Genomic DNA, 19,856 nt, shown 5'->3' on the forward strand with positions numbered 1-19,856 from the left:
GACCTATATTTCCTGCTTCATTGGCTTTCCTTAAAATTATTTGGGATCAGTGTGATATATACTGTTGATTATGTAGGTACTTGTACATGAATGTTTATTCTTCTTGGTGAATAGTAATCATGTAATTGGAGAGGGACATTGATACATGTATTACCCAATTTTCCTGCTTCTACTAACTGCTGAAAGTCCAATATAAAATGCCCAGTTAACTTTGCTCCAGAAGGCAGGCAATATTGTTAACAGAGTTTTATCTCACTTAAAACCTTTTTGATGACAAGAAATTAAAAAAGTAATTGCCCATCAATTTAGAATTTCCATAGAAAAGGTAGAATTTGGTCTTTACCAAATGTCACATTCGCATTGTTATATGAATGTTGTCATGTGCCCCCTATGAAATTATTACTAACCCAGAAAAGGACAGACAATTTAAAGGTCAAATAGCTCCGAGCCCCCAGTCAACAAAGCCGATGGTCTAGGTGTTAAAATATAAAATTAATGAGGTGAAAGGTATAACAATTTTATAAACTATATCACAGTATTCCACAAATACAGGAACATTTTTCAATGCAATTGCTTCCAAAGAATACACGACCTATCCCAAATTGCCATTTACTTCATCCCATGAAGTTAAAGGTGAGATTGTTTCCTTCCTGTGTCCTTTCTATGTTACTCATCTGTAACTTCCACCTTGTATTCCTTTCCTGGTTCTCCTTGTCAGTACTTCCTGTACCCTTGTTTCCATGCTTTCACCCTCCTTGTCAGTACCTCTGGTACCCTCATTTCTGTGCTTTCACCTTCTTTTTTGGTACCCTCATTTCCATGCTTTCACCCTCCTTGTCAGTACTTCTAATGCCCTCATTTCTGTTCTGTCGGTCTTCCTTATCGGTATTATTTTTGGTACTCTTGTTTCTGTTCACTTGCCCTCCCTCGCACAACAGCCTATCTGTTGGTGCTCTCCACATCTTCTCCTCTCTAATCTTTGGGTGACATCCGTTTCCACCTGGAAAGCTTCCTCAGAAGTCTTTGTTCCAATTTCATCCGAAGTTCCTAGAACTAACTTCCTGCTCTTTTTAAAGAGTGCAAAACTTTGGCACTCAGAGCGCAGTCTAGTGGCTCTAATTTTCCTTTGATCTGTTCTCTTCAATATCTAGACATGCGCTGATTCTTTTACAATAGATTAAACAGAATAATGTCTGGCTACATGAGAAACACACCCAGAATTCAACTATCTTAGTTCTGATTGGATACTGGTGGTTTCTTTGGTGTTACACTGGGGTGTTTTATTGTTGGGTATCTAACTTCCACGTCTAAGCCAACCGGTGACATAACTGCTAATTGCAAATAAAAAGAGTTTCTTGCCCCATGGCAAGATCTTCAAGGCAAGTAACCGTGAGTTTGAACTTACAGCTAATTCACAGACAAGTATTTTCTTTGTTTCAGAATTTATGTAAAGTCATAATAATTTGTATAACATGTATTGACACAAGGTACTTTGAATTCAGATTCTATCAGAAGACATTTATAAACATGAATCAGGAATTGTTTAAAAAAATTCTCACACTATATGACAGATGTTCTATGTGTCCTCTGACAGCACTTGTTGCCTTTGACCCTAAAGATTTATGAAAACATAAGATAGAATTATTATTGTTATTGCTTCTGTGAATCATATAGACCTGGGAAATAAACATATCTCTAGCATTTAGGCTTGAACCCATGATACATTACCCTAAGTTTTTTCTGCATCAACCATCCTTCAAATCCATTTGGCTATTATTGATTACACCTAACATGGTAAAATATATGTACTCTTTACATGGCTGCATTTGGTCCTTGTTCAGTTGAACATACAAATTCTTCAAAATATTTTTACTTTAACGACTGCAGATTTTACATATGCTCCTTTGTACTTGTAGATGTTGAATTGCTACTGAAGAAGGTGAAGGAAAGGCCACTTGAGGGGCAGAATATCTATGTTAAAAGAGTCCCAGTCACTTCCAGCATTCAGCTGTCAGGATTGGCCCTATCAACTTTAAGAGACACAATTGAATTGTACTTTGACAGTCCAAAACGCAGTGGTGGGGGCCCAGTTGCAGATGTCAAGCTTGCAAGGGAGAAGCAGTCTTGTATTGTTTCCTTTAAACATTCAGAGGGTAAGAAATTGTAAATGTTTTAAAAATTCTTTTTCAAAATTAAAAGCATTACACAGTGAGATGGGAAAATTCACCCTACAGAATTTGTTGACAGAAATGAGGTTCTGCTAAGTTCCTACCAACAGATTTTTATCCTAAGGGTGGAATTTCTTTATTCCATACTGGTGTGGGATGCGAAAATTCCACTCTACAGAATTTGTAGACAGGAATGAGGCTCAGCTTTGTTTCTGCCAACAGATTCTCATCATGAGGGTGTGATTTCTTATTCCACACTGACAAATTTGATGCATTATATTTCTGCCATTTCACATAGGAAATAGCATTAAAAAAAGACGTGATGTCAGCAATATAACTTTGTTTTAGAATTTGCAGAGCATTTTCTAAGCATCTTTAAGTCATCAGAAATGATAAATAGTTAATTGTACAACCAATTTGTTTTAGACAAGGATTGCTGTTTGGAGATTGGCAAACATTTGTTATTATAATATTACATCTGTTAGAAACATTGCTGTTGTGCATGGCATTATAAGCACATTGATGTGATGTACAGTTTTAATGAGTGACTCATTTGGGATAGGATCGAACAATGTTCTAAGCTAATGTCTGCTTGCTGTTCCAGCACCAATAAATTTCAAGTCAAAATAGCCTGGCCTTTAAGTCACTACAAAATATTACAAACTTACTGTTATTGAAGAGTTAAGAGGGTGATTACCATTGTGTAAGGGAAAGTGGGACTACTAACACTATGTAATGGTTAGGAGGGCTAGTAACATTATGTAAGGATTATGAGGGCTAGTGACATTATGTAAGAGTTAGGAGGGCTAGTAACATTATGTAAGGGTTTGGAGGGCTACTACTGTTAAGTAAAGGTTAGTAGGGCTGTTACCAATATATAGGGGTTAGGCAGGCTACTAACATTATGTAAAGGTCAGGAGGTCTATTATTGTTATGTACGGGTTACTAACATTATGTAACATTACTCAACCATGTGTAATTATACATCCCCAGTTATGCATACACTAAGTCTTGAGACTAAAGCATTGCACAAGGAAATTTGACATATATATTTTTTGTAATTAAAATAAAATAAAAATAAACTACACTAAAATGTCGTACACTTTCCTCTTTTCAGCAAAATTGTAAGTAAAAAAGTAACAAGTATATGTAGACAGGCAGATAAGTAGCAGTACAAATCTGACCTTGCTATTAAGGTTAAATCATATAATTGCTACAGGACGGTATACTTTTATAATTATTATGCTAAATTTTGTGTTTAAATTGAGCTCATCATAACTGTATATTCTTTGAGAATACATATTGCAATAATTATGTGCAGGAGCATATAATTTTGTGTGTCAAAGTTACTTGATAAAATCTATAAATTAGACAGTAAAAGAGAATTTGCTAGTTTTATGATAAGCAGAGCTGAAAAAAAAAGCTAATCTAGTAATCCAAGGTCAGTGACTTTGCTGTCAGGTCAATAAAATCCTGGCCACAAAGTTAGTTAACCTGTTGAAGCAATGAAAAATTTCCACTGGTCACTGTCATAACAGCTTTGCACATCTGCCACAGAAATGTCAGAAATTTAATGATGGCAAGAGAGAGAGAGTCCATCATAAATATGATCAAGAAAAAGAGAGTAAGAAAGTACCAGAAATGTTGTAAAAATTCATACAGATGGCTCAAGTATGACCCAGGAAAGCCTTTGATGTTGTACAATTTCTGCTTTTAGTGTTTGGAAAAAGTGTGTGGGACACTTTGTTTGTTGATAGGTGTGCAAAGTCTCATGCAAATATAGCTGGAATCACACTGATGATGGTATTTCTTACTTACAAGACATCAACAATTACAGCCCAAGAGATGCCATCAAACTGTATCATCCTTTTGGACCAAGAAACAGAAAGCCAGAAACAAGCATACCTGTCATAATATGAGTGTCACTAGATGAACATGAAACTGCTCCCACTTCTGCAGCATGGTCTTGATTAGAAAAACATGATTTTTTGTAATGTTAGAAAAATAATTTTTTAAAAATCAACAGAGAGAGAGAGAGAGAAATTTTTCACTACTGCTGTGTTTACCTCTAGCATGCCGTATGTATAAACAGTACATGGTCCTGCTTAGGGCCCACAAGAAACTATCCTCAGGGCAGATTCTACAATAGATTATCACAGAGGCAATGAAACAGAAAGGCAGTCAGAGATGATCATCCACAATTCACAGATTACTTATTTGGCTGAAAAAAGTCAGGGTGATGCCATGTTATCAGAGGCACATTAAAACTCAGCAGTTAAAAGGACGAAATGGTATTGAGTTCCTTGGAATTGTTTTTGGCCAGTAGAATGTCCCTGTGCTGGAAACTAGAAGTCAGTTGAATGACATGTAGGCAAAATACGTCACTGGATGCTGAATTGCTTTACATTGTGACAGTATCAACCATGTGCTCTCCCTACTTTCAGCAGTGCTCCAAAAGCCCCAGATTGGAACCATTGGAGTTGGAATACAATGCATCCATTATTTGAGCTAAACGAAATGAACTGTAATGTTTTACGAACATGTACCATAACTCAGATCAAGAGGGGTAAACAAAAAATACATGGGATTTGTGGCAGTTATATTACATTTACCTATCAAATGGGAACTTTTCATTCCTTCATTTTGGAGCCATTCCATTTGTACAATTCAGGAGTTTTCCATAAAACTTCATTGTCCTCAATCATCACCTTTTTGTTAGAAAAAATTATTATTCCATCAAAAACACATTCTAGTATGTTTATGATGCTTAGTTGTCTGGTTAAGTGACAATCTTTCACTTTGTCAAAGTATAAATTCAGACTGGTATAACTTTACTAGCTTTCATTCAGCTTATATAAATTATCCATATGAATTAAGAAATACTGTGTCAAGAAGAAATGCAGTGTAATCTTTCATTCAAAATAAATTGTTTGCTAATTTGTAGGTATGCATGTTACATATGGTTCAGCAATTTTTCACATTCAATTACACCTTAATCTAGTTTGTACCCTATAAGGATTCCTTATTCTCCCATCATTGTTACAATGTTCTCTTTTATGTAATTTGACCTCTCTTGGGAAAATGTATAAAACTACATCAAGTATTGGATTTACCCTGTAACTGTAAGTAGTGTAATTTTTGATAATCAGGCTAGATTTAGAAATGGGGACCTTATCATGCAGAATAATTATTGACTCATAAATCCAAATGATTTAATGTGGGGCTTGAGGGAATACCTTTTAAGTCTGTCCACAAGAACAGACACCTTTGCTGAAGCAAAATCCAAATTAGAAACTATTTTGAGAATCAGGGACTTTGGCCTTATATCTTTGACCCCATTGTCAGTTGGATTTTACCTTAGGCTAAAGAAGGGTGTTTTGGTATTCAGGTGTAATTAATTTAGTCTCATTTTAGTTTTGCTTAATTTGCCTGTCGTATTATCAAAGCATTTATGATAGGAAAATGTTTTCAGTCTATTCTTCTTCTTACAGATGCTGAAAGAGTATGCATGAGGCCACACACAATTGACAAGAAAGACATTCAAGTTTGCCTGTATTATGAATGCTTGGATGATGGCTTGGATGAAGAGGAATCTTCTGACTTACCCCATGAAACAGATGATACAGTGGAGGAGTTGAAGTTACCAGATCCAGTTGAGTTGAAAGACTTTAACCATCAGATCTTGAGGTTTCTGATGAAAAATGAAAAGCACAGACAGATATTTGAAAAGAATCTTTCTGATGTAAATGGGATTGCCAAATGGCCTTCCTCTGTGGATGGCTATGTCATAATTGAGTGCACTGTGAAAATGGAGGGCAAAAGTGCCAGCTCAGTTCTCAAGGACTGGAGTACAAGGATTGTGGACAGAGTAAACAGTTTTGCATCTGGTATCGAGGTGGTCAAGTTAAGCCCTATACAGATGGCATGGTCAAGAGTGATAGAGAGGCTGCAAACTGTTACTATTGATAATCATGAAGATTTGGGAGTGTTTGTAGAGCAAGAAAAGAATGACATTACTGTAGCTGGTCCTAAAGCTGCTGTTGAGAAATTAAAGAAAACTATCCAGGACATAATTACTACAGTTGAAAGACAGATAGAGCTTGAGAAGCAGAGGGTCACAGAAACAAAGCTAATGAAGACACATGAGATGTCTTTGCTAAGAGAAACAAATTTCAAACAAGATATAGAAAAGGTGTTTCCTGGTTTATGGTTTGATTTGGACCAGAGAGACAACAGGGCAATTTTTATTGGTCAGGCTGATGTTGTACAGAAAGCTGTTGTAATAATGTATGAAAAACTTCAAAGTTTTGTAAGCACATGTATGCAAGTATCTAAAGCAGCCAAGGATCTACTTTTTGTCAAGGAAATTACAGACTACATCAAGCAGAAGATGAAATCTCAGAAGGTTATTGGAATTTGGGATGTAGCTGGTAAAGATAAGATTCGAATGTTTGGACCTGATAAGAGAGAAGTCCAGAAGGCAATCCAACTTGTAAAACATTGTCTTGTTGAGAAGGAGATATCACTAGATGATGAAATGGCATGGAATGTTCAAGAGGAACAGTGGTCACGACTTGTCCAAAGGATAAAGGAAAAGCACGGTAGAAAAGTTGTCATAGCAACTAGCATGAGGAGCATATTGATTGTTGCTGTGGATGACATCTTTCAAGATGTCTTCGATGAAATAAAAGTTTATCTTGAGACACATGATATTAAAGAACTATTTTTGGCATTAGATCCAGTGAAGCTGATGTTTATCAGAAAATACAAGAATAAGGATATCAACGCTTTGGAAAAGGAATTTGAAAGCTCACATGTAAAGCTTTCTATTATTGATTATGGTGACAATAAAGGTATCAAAATAAATGGCACCAGATATGTATGTAGTAGAGTCAAAACTGAAGTGACCAGAATGGCAGACACTGTCATCACCAAGGAGCATAAAATGGTTAGATACAAACAAGGTCTTAAAGAGTTCCTGCAAAGTCATAAAGCAAGAGACCAGCTGAAGTCAATTGAGTTCAGATTAAAATGTTTAATGGTGATGAAGGATTCAAGTACATCAAGTAGCTGGCAACAAGAAGATATCTTTGTGGTTTCTATTTTTTTTAACTGTTAATAGTTTTTGGTGTTTCTTACAGTTCTGTCATGGAAGACTTCTCATATCACTAACCCAAACGATCTTAAAATATATTTTCTGTTTTGTCTTTTTTACCACAAAAAATATTTATGCACTCCAAAACATACAAAAAAAATATTTCATTCAGTGTCCAACAACAACAAAATGAAACATGAAAATCAAGACACAAAAGAGGCATTTTGGCTAGACAGCTAAATCCACACATAATATCAGACTACCACCTAATTAAAACAGCAGAATAATCACACTTTTCCTGTAAATGACTTATTTATACAGGGATGGAGTGCAAGATTTAAACTTTGAAAAATATTTGATATCTCTAAAATGAAATGTTTATTTGCCATTGCTAAGATTTAGAACTAGCAAGATTAAACTTCTGATAGAGTCAGGGCATTGGGAAAACATACCAGACAGAAATGCACTGTGTGCCATAGGTATAACATGCATAGGTGATGAATTTAATTACTCATTTGTCTGTCCTTTATTGTCAAAAGAAAGAAAGAAAGTCTAATCATCTTTTTACTGTATTAATCCTAATGTAGTAAAGTTTGGTAAACTCTTTTCATAGTAATCTCAGAGTCAACCATGTCCTACTAGTGACTGCACATAAACTATAAAACAAGGGGCAAGGCATATAATGTGCCGTTCACACACTCCTCAGATGGAAACAAAAATGACTATGTCTTTAATTTAAGAGATGAGCTCATTTGAATTGATGTATAATATAATTTATGTGATACATTCCACAATCAACATCAGATATTGATCCAATCAGTAGTTGCATACATTGTAATCTGTGTTAGAGATCAGTTTCCTATGATGATTGAGATGTGTTGGTCATTAATGAATTGATATTCAAATAGATTTAGCATATCTGCCACAGCTCATGAACTTGCCCAGAAGTAATTGTATCATTTAAGGCATCGTGAATGGGGATGTGTATGTACTCACTATGTAGGGGGCCTCAAGTGGTGAGTGGTCTAAAGCACTCACTGTTACAGATCACTGCCATCTCACCTCTGTGTCTCAGATTCGGCCAGTGTGGTTATGTCAGAAAGCTTGCCAGTAGCTTCTTGTGGGTCAGTGGTTCTTTCCAGGGTTTTCCTAGGTTCTTCCTACACCATTTATACTGGCCGCCATGTATAGCCTATCTTGTGCTGAAAAATGGCATTAAACCCTACAGCAACTACTGCTTAGTATGTACACAAACTGACTGATATAAGCAAACTAATAGAAAAACAAATATCCAGATGGCAGTAACACTCCTTTATCTGTCAAAAACAACACCAGAACATTATCATGTAAGTGTTCCTAAGTTGCAAGCAATGATATAATCCAACCTAGTTTACTTTGCATACCTTTGACCAGAATTAAATATGCAAGCACATCATACTCAGTTCAGACATTAGAGGTATTACATTTTTCAGACAAGATATTTTGAAAGCTATTTAAATTTCATCACTACATAAATTATCCTGACAGATAAAACAGCAATTATTTTTTAATATTCAGATATTTGCATTAATGAGGGTGTTTATATATTTTTTTGTCTTTCATACATATTGTTTCAGAGTCATTATATTGGTTTTGGAATTATCAATTATGCTTACAATCCAGCACAATCCTTACTGTTTTCCAAAAATGTAGCCTGAAATGGTGACGCCAGCTTCATACTACTGAAATGTACATAAACCAGCCATCTTTGTAGTGGTAGCCTACTTGTTGCTACATGCTAACTTTGGAACAGAACCATTTAATTTGTGGGGGTGGAACTGGCAGCATTTGCAACCAGATCTTTTACTTGCAGTTTTAGATTTACATTAGTACAAATCCATAATTAGCAATATGTTTTTTAATCTGTACAGAGTGCATTTCATTATTATTTCTGGTCATTTATAAATAGACTCAATTGCTTATTGGTAATTATCTTGACCCATCAAATCAAATGGTCTACTCACAAACTTGGTTGAAGCAAGGAATCAGTACCCTGCCTGAGGTTACTTTATGCCATTTACAGAAGCACAATAGGTTGTTTCACTTCTGTTGCAATGTACAGTTATTCACTGACTTACATGGTTTTGACCCGTGCAAATATTTCATTAACGCAGTTTCATTTTTTTTTATTATTATTTTTTAGTGAAGACAAAAAAATGAAATTATTAGTCTGAAAGAAAAAATGAGGATATGTATATGGATAAAATGAATGGTATTAAAGTAAATTTAATTACACAGTTTTCAAGGCAATAAAATAAAATAAAAATTCTAGTTACATGATTTCAGGTTATGTGACCACTCTTGGGAATGCATCTATCGTATAAGTCGGTGGGTAGCTATACATCTAAAGTACAATATGAAGTTAATTTCTGTTGATGAGGTGGAAAAAACTTTGTTTCTTGTCAGCCAACCATCCCTGTTTTTTGTTGCCAACTCTAATTGAGCTGGTCTGGCACATTACTTGAAGCAATCTTTATAATATGTATAATGTTTCAACAACAAAAAAGCTACCTACCTACTCTAATACATACATACATCATGCAATGTATTTACATAATACTTACTAAATTTTACTGTCACAGGGGCCAATGGTGGCTACAGCAGAGGAAGTGAAGATAGTTCCAGTCAAAAAGTATGAGCCAGTGAAATGGCAGTCCTCCCCAGAGGGTGCTGGTTCCAGTATTGATCCTGGAAGGATCAAGATTTCTCTTGTTCAGGGAGAACTTGCAAAACAGAGGGTAGGCAGTAGGGTATTTGATCAATGTTCCAGTCTGATTATCAGTTATATTTTTATTTCCTGGTCTTCATAAGAAATGACATAATTTTGTCATAGTATATCGAGAATAAGTGGTTTTATCACATTTTTGTGTTTTGCTTTGAATTTCATACGTTTCGTAAGTATACTTTCCTTATATGAATAGAAATTCACTGGGTAGCTGAGTGTCTAGTCCTCTTGCCATGTGAGCTATTTCTGCACCTTGAGTCTTTTCCTTTTTGAGAATGACATCATAGTTAAGTACATTAGGTACAATAAAGCTAGGTGATAGGTGTCATTACTCACTGGACAGGATTGACTTCTGTTTGGAAAAAATAATAACTCTATCCTGTTTAATTATATTGGAATATATGTATGGAATATAAGAAGAAGGCATGCCAAAAAATCTTTTTCATTATTTTCTTTTGAAGTACGTCCTCGAACAGCATAATGTTGTGTTTCTACTTGGCAAGCATTGTTTCACCACTTTTTCAAAAATATAAATTGCAGTGTGTGTGTGTGTGTGTGAGTGTGTCAGACTGTATGGGGTTATACATTGGTACAACATTGGCTATATAGTGCCAAGAAAGTGAAGGTATCAGACAATAAGGCATATCAGAAAAAGATAAATGCATAAAAGGATTTTAGAGGTGATCTATAATTTCTACAGATAGATAATTGTTGGCTGGATCTTTAAGTTGAAGGTTTGTAAAAAGCACAGAATCCAGTAAGAATGGTACCCAATGGAAAATGATGAATTCAGAATATTATGTTTAAAAATACCTACCTACCTACCTACCTACATACATAGAATGGATGAATAGATTGTTGGGAATATTGGAAGATAAAAAAGATACATATATTTCTTTTATACATCTAGGTGGATGTAATTGTTAATTCATGCAGTCAGAATCTGGACCTCAAAACAGGTGCAATTTCAAAGACAATCCTGGAATATGGTGGTGATGGAATCCAGAGAGAATGTCTACAAAAGTATCCCGTTGGAATTGATCCTGGAAATGTTGTTGTCACAAGTGGAGGCATGCTTATGTGTAGAAAAGTCTATCATGGCTGCTTAGGTGGATATAATTTTGGCAAAGGCACGGAGGTAAATATTTGAAATTGCAGCAAAAATATACAGCTACATCAAGATATTTCATTATGAGTAGGTATGAAGTAATACAAATATGTCTTTAAAATCTGTTTCCATGAAAGGGTCACACAAAAAGTCTTGTCAGCAGAGAGATGTCTACACATTGAGGTACCTTTTATGAAGCAATCTTTTTTGGTCTTAAAAATATTAATTGGACATTTTATTTCATTCTTTTCCTCTCTTTTTCTTGTATTCTTACCACATCAGTATATTTTAACTATTTTTCCCAAGTTAGATTGTATACATGATATTTGACTAGAAAATGGCAGATGGTAGTACTTTTTACACTTATTAATATGTGATAATGTTCTCAAGATTTTGTTATGGTAGAAGTCACCTCAATTTTTTGGTCACTAATCTGTAAGGCCAAGTCAGAGCTGCAATTATTGTATGGCCATTCCTCCAGCATTATGGTTGCCCATCATTGTCATGCATTGTCCCTCAACATTTGCAATTTTTCACTGCTGAAATAAAAAATATTGATATTTTAACAAATTTGTTTTTGCTGCTGTTATTAAATTGGATGATGTTATAGTTTGACTGTAACAACATAATATTAGTACTCTCCTTGGCATGTGTTAATGTATGTACAATATCAGTTATAATGGTCTTAATCCCTCCCTGCCCCCCCCCCCCATTCTGTAAATATAACTGGAATTAGGTATGTGGGTGTTGTTATCAGATTGTGTATCATGATCTTAATTGAAGTATTCATGATGCTTTTATATGAATTTATATATATATATTAAACCTACCTTTGTTGTTTCCAACAAATTCTTCATACAAAAGGAAAATCGGATCAATGCTCAGAAATAGAGCAGTGAACCACAACCTCCATCAATAAGGGAAAATATGTATCCACTTAAACTATTGTGATAAAAAAATAATAAACATTCTGTAAAATTTCCATTCATTACTCATATTTATTTGTTATTGTTTTAATTCCTTTCAGTATTTTATGTTATGCACTCAAAAACCTTGTGCTTTCTGTGCTTTCTTTTTGCTCTTTGTTATACAAGCCTGGCTTCTGGCAAGTGTTGGCTAAAGATTATAATAAACAAAAGAACAATAAATAATGAAAAGTTACGTGATAGACCAAAAACTGATTTTAATTATATTTGTGTATGGAAGAAAATATTCATGAGACTAGTGTCAACAGGTTTATGATATTGGGGTCACTTTGGCTTCTTGTAAGATATTGATTCATGAAAGAATGTCTTTGAAACCTTGTTTCTCTCTTTGAACCATCATACATAGCCCAGGAATAATTCCACAGGCATTCGGTTTGATGCAGTTTAATGTTAACCTGGTCTAACAGACATGCTTTACAGATTTCGTCATTTATATTTCATTTATAACAGTGTTACGAGTTTTGTTAATTAATTTCATATTGTTACTAATGGAAATGGCAAGTTAACTAGTAAACTTCGATACATTTCAACATATCCTTATGCAGTTTGGTGTAGACAATGTCTCCAAGATTGTAGGTAGCCCTTATAGGAAATAATTAATTTCTTCTGCTCATTACATGTATATCATTAACTTCAGTTGTGCTCTGTAAGATAATTTCCTCTTCCACTTTATTTCAGATAGAGTTATGGCCCATTTTGCATGTTGTTACAGTGCAGGGCCCTTTGTGCCTCTGTTACTCTTTCTAATTAAAACATGCATAGGGTATAAATTTTGATAATCAATGCATATTATATATCATAAATATTAAAGCAGGCATCAATTTTCATTTAGGTATACATGTACATGCACTGTAAAGTGCCACAAGTGGCCACATCTCACTATTTCAAGAAATTTTGAAATCCATTGTAATGGGAATCCCCCAGACTTTAGATTTTTATTTTAATCCTGCGCATTTTAGTCATAGAAGGTTTAATTGCATCAGGTAAGCTTTGATGTATATCACTGCAATCTGACCTTAAATTCATAAGTCTTTCATGTAGCAGTGCAAAGTTTGAGGTGTAATATCTCCAATGAACGGTATCTGCATGAAACTTTCAGCTTTTTGTACATTTCATCAATATAAAATAATTCTACAGACATATTCTTCCATCTCAGCAAAAATATTTCAATGATTTTTAACGTTAAAGTCCTTGACCATTAAAACTCATGTCCAGCAGTTGTCCAAAACTGACTTGACCTGGGATACATCTCTTTACCAGCCACTGGTTAACCTGTTAGCCTCTGGTATGTTATGCAGAAAAGAGTGACCCAATTTTATTATAACTTTGATGTTGCAATTTTTTTATTTGGTTTCAGCTAATGAAGAGTTTGATTTTTACTTGCCTTGTGAAAGCAGATGAGAGTGTTTTCCAGTCCATAGCCTTTCCAGCCCTTGGGACTGGTAAACTTGGATTTCCTGCTGATGAAGTTGCAAAGCTGATGGTCGAATGTATTCAGACTTTTGGGAAGTCAAAACATTACACAAGTCTGAGAGACATTACCTTGGTGGTTTATCCTTCAGACACAGACGTTATTAAGGTTTGTCATTTGACTCACTGTATTATGTTGCACTGATCATAGTATAATTCTTGTTTTGTCACACAAATTAGTCCATAGTCTCTTTGCTAGTCAATATGTCTCTTTGCCTTCTGGCTGTCTATATGATATTATTACGCCCAACATGTTTTAATAATTAATTTTGATGTAATTTGAACTGATAATTCTGCAGATACCAGATTTAACCTAAATAATCTGACACTAATTTTACAGACACCATATTTTAAAAATATGCAATTATTTTAAATAGTATACAAAATTTTCTGGAAACTAGAGGTGAGCAGTATACCAGTTTAATGCATTATTTTTTCCGGTGGTACACACCTCGGTACTTTTTCACTGTACAGGTATTTCGCTAGTTTCTGTCAGTAAGGAATTTACAGAGATTCCCATGGATTTAATGATATTAACATCTTGTTTCATTTTCATGTCAAAATAATTCCAAACAAAATTGTTAATTTGTTTGCAAACATTTGTATTCATCACAAATTAATTATGAATGTTACAAATATAATGATGTGATCCTTGTATCAGATGTTTGAAACATGGTGTCTAAATGGGATGTTGTGAAAGGTATTCTAGACAAATTAAATTTTTATGAAAATTTTCGCTTTAAAAAAATGTCATTTTTAAGTTATTACAGCATATGTTAATGTGTTGCGTACATGTATTCCTTTGTATGACTGTGAACTATTTTAAGATTTGCAGGTTAACAGTTGTTTTATATTTTAATTGAATCGTACATAATTTCTGAAGACCACTTAATATTTTCATGTTTATTGTCAATATCTTTTACAGTATGTCAGCTGTGTTGTAATCTTAATCATCCCACTTTAGTTACTGGTATTAGATTATAATTGATGCAATAATCAACATCATTATTGGCGGCTCAGTCTCAAGAGACCATGCAAATAGTGCCCTTGGAGTGTCATCTGTCTCTGGGGTGTTTTCATCATCTGCTGTGGCTGTGCAGGCCTATGTGCGAGTCAGTCCCTATTGCAGTTGGTGCAGATATACTGGGAAGTCTGAGTTACTGGGGTTGCTGCCGCTCTTCTTTCTCGCATGTTTCTCTGCCGCCAACTGTCCTCTCCTCGCATCAGCGACTGCTATGCCCTTGCTTAACGTCAGTCTCCAGGTGCTTTGGTCCTAGGCCAGCACTTCCCAGCCATCGGGTGAAATGTTGCATGCCTTCATGTCCCTCTTGCACACATCCTTGAAATGGAGTGAAGGGCGGCCGATTCTTCTGGTGAAAATTGTTTTACAGAATGCCCTAAACAAACTGGACAACTGGTACACATGCAATGGCATGGTGGTAAATACTGGTAAAACTAAAATATTACTTATCTCAACACAGCAAAGAAGGACAAATCTTGATAGTGATGAACTATGTCTGACATGGAAGGATAAAAATTTGCAATTGGTCTGTCATGATAGACTACTTGGTGTTCTGGTAGATAATAACCTATCATGGACTGAACATATCAAACATATCAGTAAAAAAGTCAATTCAAGTTTATAGCTTCTCAGTAGGATAAGACATTTTCTTCCTGAAAGGCACAATAAACTATTTTATAACAGTTACATAGAACCCTATTTAGACTACTCTAATGCAGTATGGGATACTTCAAATGAAAAAAACATAGCAAAGCTGACACATCTTCAAAAAAGAGCATTGGGGCTAATATCAATCCAGAAAGAAAGCAAGGAAAATTTAGCTGACAAGTTAAAAATATTACCGATTAAAGACTGAATCTGTTTGAGGAAAGACAAATTAATGTACAGGATATCCCATAATAGTGCTCCTGAATATTTACAATCACTGTTCCAGTATAGGCCACCTGGTAATACTCCCCACCTGCGATACATGTCTACCAAACAGTATAAAATTCCCAAGCCAAATAAGGAGTTATCTAAAAAAGTTTCCATTACTCTGGAACTCTGCTCTGGAATAGTATTCCAGTTGAGATTCCAAATGCCCACTCTATTTCCTTCATCCAAACCCAATATATCCAGTGGCTTCAGAGATGCAGCTAAAATAAATAAATTCCTTTATATGAGGGCCTCAAGGTAGATTAGTTCTTAAGCTAATTGTGTTACTCTCTTTAAATAAGGTCATTATTATTACATTGCTTGTGTGCATAAAGTCCAAACAATAGCTGAAACAAAGTTAGCACACAAAGTTCTGTTATGGGTATATGAATGATATTATACCTAAATGAAATTGATAAAAAAATAAAGACAAACGATCCGATAAATCAGTGGATATAATTAACATATATTGCCAATATGATTAATATATGGAATTATAAACAAATAAGGTTGACATGTGGATCTACAAAAATGAAATTTATAAGCAAATATAAGATATGATTGGTCAATGACTATGATTGGTGTATGATTGATTTTCACAAATAATGTGACATTGCATTACATTTTCACAATGTGATGGCATTGAATAGAAACATCACCATCAATCGCAACATCCAGGTTGCAAAAACCCCAAAGTTGGATGACCCCCCCCTCTTGAAACTACAATACAGCTCAAGATTGATTCCATAAAGTGAACAGCTTCCAGACAAAACTCATCTGTGTTTGGTCAATATAGAGTTTGTGCTTAAGTAACCTGGTTGTTGTCAATTCCATGGCCAGAGAACTCAAGGTAATTGGGATTTCTCATCACTGGCACTTGGTACATGCAATTGTGAGTGAATCAAACTCAGTATTTTGAAATAGCTAAGGCTGCAACTATACACCTCTGTGTAACAATGAAATATTGGTATATTTGTTCAGACATTGTCCAAGGGTATTGTATTACACACACTTTTGTGATAGTTAGTCATAAATGAAAATGCACCAGTCTAATAGCAAACTGGCCACCATGGTGGCAGTCTGAAACAGGCTAGTTTTGATATTCCTCTTGACTAGATGATCTTAAAAGACTTTTTATGATATATAGACTGGTCCTAAATAAAAATTGTACTTCTCTGATATCCACCTTTGTGGCCAGATTGACAAGATTTTTATGAAAAGACTTACCGTTATTATGATATTTAGCTGTCATAAATGAAAATTTTGCTTATAAGCCCCCAAATAAAACTGTATGGCCTTTACATCCATCTGGAAAATCTTATTATTGCATTTCCAGAATTAATTGTCAAAGCAGCACTTGGTTGTCACTAAAAGACTTCTTATGACATGTCACTGATTGTAAAGAAAAACAGAGGTAATCAGACATCTTATATGACCACTATGGTGGCCCTTTTGAAAATCTTGTTATAGCTACTTCGTGAACTGAACAGATCATCATATAAACATCTTTTTATGAAGAGTTAGCTTATATCAATTTTCTGAAATATAAATGAGGCTGATCAGTAGTGGCCATTTAAAAAAGTTGTATGATGCCTTGTCTTGAAGGGATAGACTCAAAGACATTGGTGTTTTCACTAAACATTTATTGCTATAATATAGTTGGTATTAAATTTAAATGAAGCCAGATTTAAAACATTTTGTAACAGCAGCTTCTTTTAAATGGATGGTCATACCAACCTTTACAGTAACACAAAATGTCTATTTTGCATTGTGTAGTTCCAATATTAAAATGATGCTGATCTAACCTCCAAAATGGCTGTCTTGACATTCATCCTTAACAAAACATGTATGGATACTTCTTCTGAACAGAAGATTGTATTAGCATAGGAATTTAATAAATCACAATAGCATTATCTTCTTGCAGGTTCTAAATGAAAATGGTGCTTATCTAACTTCCAATATGGCACCATAGTGGCCATCTCAAATTTCTTGTTATCACTACACCTCATGAATGAATAGTAGTAGTGACATAGGGTTTTCACAAATCTCTACACTTTTGTCAGACCAGACCTTGTTGACCTTAGGGTCAAGTCAGAGGTTATTGCTTGTATCTTTTGTAAAACAACAAATGAAGTTTAACCAGACATTGTATTTAGTTCCATTTCAATGAACAAGTTGATAGTCAGCACTCTAGCTGACATTTATTCAGCTCCACCCCTCACAGACTCTGGGATGTAGAATAGGCATGTTGTGTCCTCCTGTATGTCACAAGCGGCGACTAATGGAGGCAGGAGATGCAGTGTCTTCAATGGTTAGCATGCTGGAGTCGTGACTAAAAAGGTGCTCAGGTTTGAATGCTTGCATTGGATTATTCTTTCTAAACTACTGTGATATTGTATCAGCAATAGAAAAAACAATACCTCTCTTGCTGAACAACAAAAACAACAAATGAATCCAAACCTGTTTCATTTTTGCTGGCTTGTGAGGATAATACCAAACATTAAATATGAATGGATTTATATCAAACTCAGTTTGTAAATATATCTGAAGTATACCTTGAGCTACGATAATTCAGTAACTTTGTTTCTAACCAAATAACAGTTATTATAGATTTAATCAAACTTAGCATGTGTGAATAATCTGATTCTAGTTTGAGAGAATTAAATTTAATGATTTTCATGATAAATTAGGTTAACGGTCAAGGGCCAAAATAGAGAACTTGGTGCTGCACTTACAGATATTTTGTAACTCAGACATGCAAGAAAATATATTGGTTAGCAAATTTGTACTTTGGATTTTGTCAAGAATAACAGACATGGTTTTGGAACTTTGCAGAATAACAGGCATGGTTTTGGAACTTTGCAGTTGTGATGAACATCAGGATAGAGCAAATCATCTTATCATGGATTCCTTTTGAACCAGTAGAGTTTTTTCAAGGAAATATTTTGTTGTGACTGAGACTGATAAATGTTTTCATAGAGATCATACATATGATTGGTTGAGCTTTTTATCCCCGTAGAGACTATACTTTTCTAATTGTGTTTTTTTTAAATTAAACTTGGTAAAAAGACTTATATCATTAAGCTCTTTTAAGGGTATTTATGTTGAGTGATATCCATTAATCTTTCTGGCTAAGCTTATCATCACTCAGGTGACTACTTTTGATCAGCTTGTGATAAAACTTGTTAAATAGTCTTGTATCATCAAGGTCTTGCAGGAGTTTAATTATGGGCATGTGTATGAGGTAATCTTGTATCTGACACAGCTTGTAACCACCCTAATGAGCTCATGAGAAGCTTTATGCCAAGAAGGTCACATATGGGCTCCATAATGACCAGAGTTTATCCTTATATTACAGAGTTACTAATTATAAATATCTCTCTGGCTTGTGAATGCTCAAGAATTTGCCTTAGTCTATTGTTCCAAGATGAAAATGGTATCTGTTGAACATGCCGTTCAGCAAACTTGAAAATCTTTTTATCAGTCTGATCTTGAATATATATTGGCATTGACAAATGGTTTTCACTAAACTGACTTCTTATGATGTCTTGTTGGTTGTAAATGAAAATGGCACCAATATGATGTCCAATATGACCATTATGAAATACTCATGCTATTGCTACTGCTCCAGATGGTCATATTGACATGGGACTTTCGCTCAAAGATTTAATACATAGTCTCCTTTGTCCTAAATAAACTTTGGGCCCCTCATATATCTAATTGGCAGGGACTGTTGACATTACTTGACCTGAATGGATGGTCATAAAAAAAATGGATTTTTAACTAAAACACCATATCAGTATGTAGCTACTTCTAAATGGAAGTGTGTGTGTGTGTGTGATTTGAATTTTTGAAGTAGCTTTAAATAATTTTCAGTCATATTGCTATGATGTCTGCAGTGTGACAATGTATAGTAATGTCTAGCACTGGGCATCATTCTGCTGACATTTAGCATCATGTCCCACCAAGTCACATTATCCTGACACCAGGCCGACCAGTCCTAACACTAACCTCTTAATGCTGAGTGTATAGCAAGGCAGCTGTTAGTATCATTTGTATAAGTCTCTGGTATGACTCAGCTGGGGTACAAACCCGTGACCTCCCGCATCAGAGGTGGACACTCTAACCACTTGGCCACTGGAGTGGTTATCAACAAATATAATCAATGTATTGTTCATCAACAAGTAGATTGTTACACATATAAAGATAGTGAATTTTAGGTTAACCTTCCCCAATATATATATATATATATATATATATATATATATATATATATATATATATATATATATATATATATATTCCCTCTACAGTATATGATGTTATTAT

At 34.7% G+C, this 19,856-nt stretch overlaps 1 protein-coding gene across 1 annotated transcript in view; it reads left to right on the forward strand.

Annotated features, from left to right (window-relative positions):
* Positions 1–19,856, forward strand: part of LOC149794972 (uncharacterized) — a 39,744-nt gene that overhangs the window by 12,445 nt on the left and 7,443 nt on the right. Inside the window, exons 2-6 of the mRNA XM_089964631.1 lie at positions 1,917–2,153; positions 5,660–7,263; positions 9,885–10,040; positions 10,938–11,165; positions 13,479–13,700. Of these exons, the coding sequence (XP_089820757.1) occupies positions 5,677–7,263; positions 9,885–10,040; positions 10,938–11,165; positions 13,479–13,700 (2,193 nt within the window). The 5' untranslated portion in view covers positions 1,917–2,153; positions 5,660–5,676. The remainder of the gene's footprint in view (positions 1–1,916; positions 2,154–5,659; positions 7,264–9,884; positions 10,041–10,937; positions 11,166–13,478; positions 13,701–19,856) is intronic.

Source organism: Sinohyriopsis cumingii, chromosome 7 (assembly GCF_028554795.1).
Source record: "Sinohyriopsis cumingii isolate HCF-2022 chromosome 7, ASM2855479v2, whole genome shotgun sequence".
NCBI classification, from domain to species: domain Eukaryota; kingdom Metazoa; phylum Mollusca; class Bivalvia; order Unionida; family Unionidae; genus Sinohyriopsis; species Sinohyriopsis cumingii.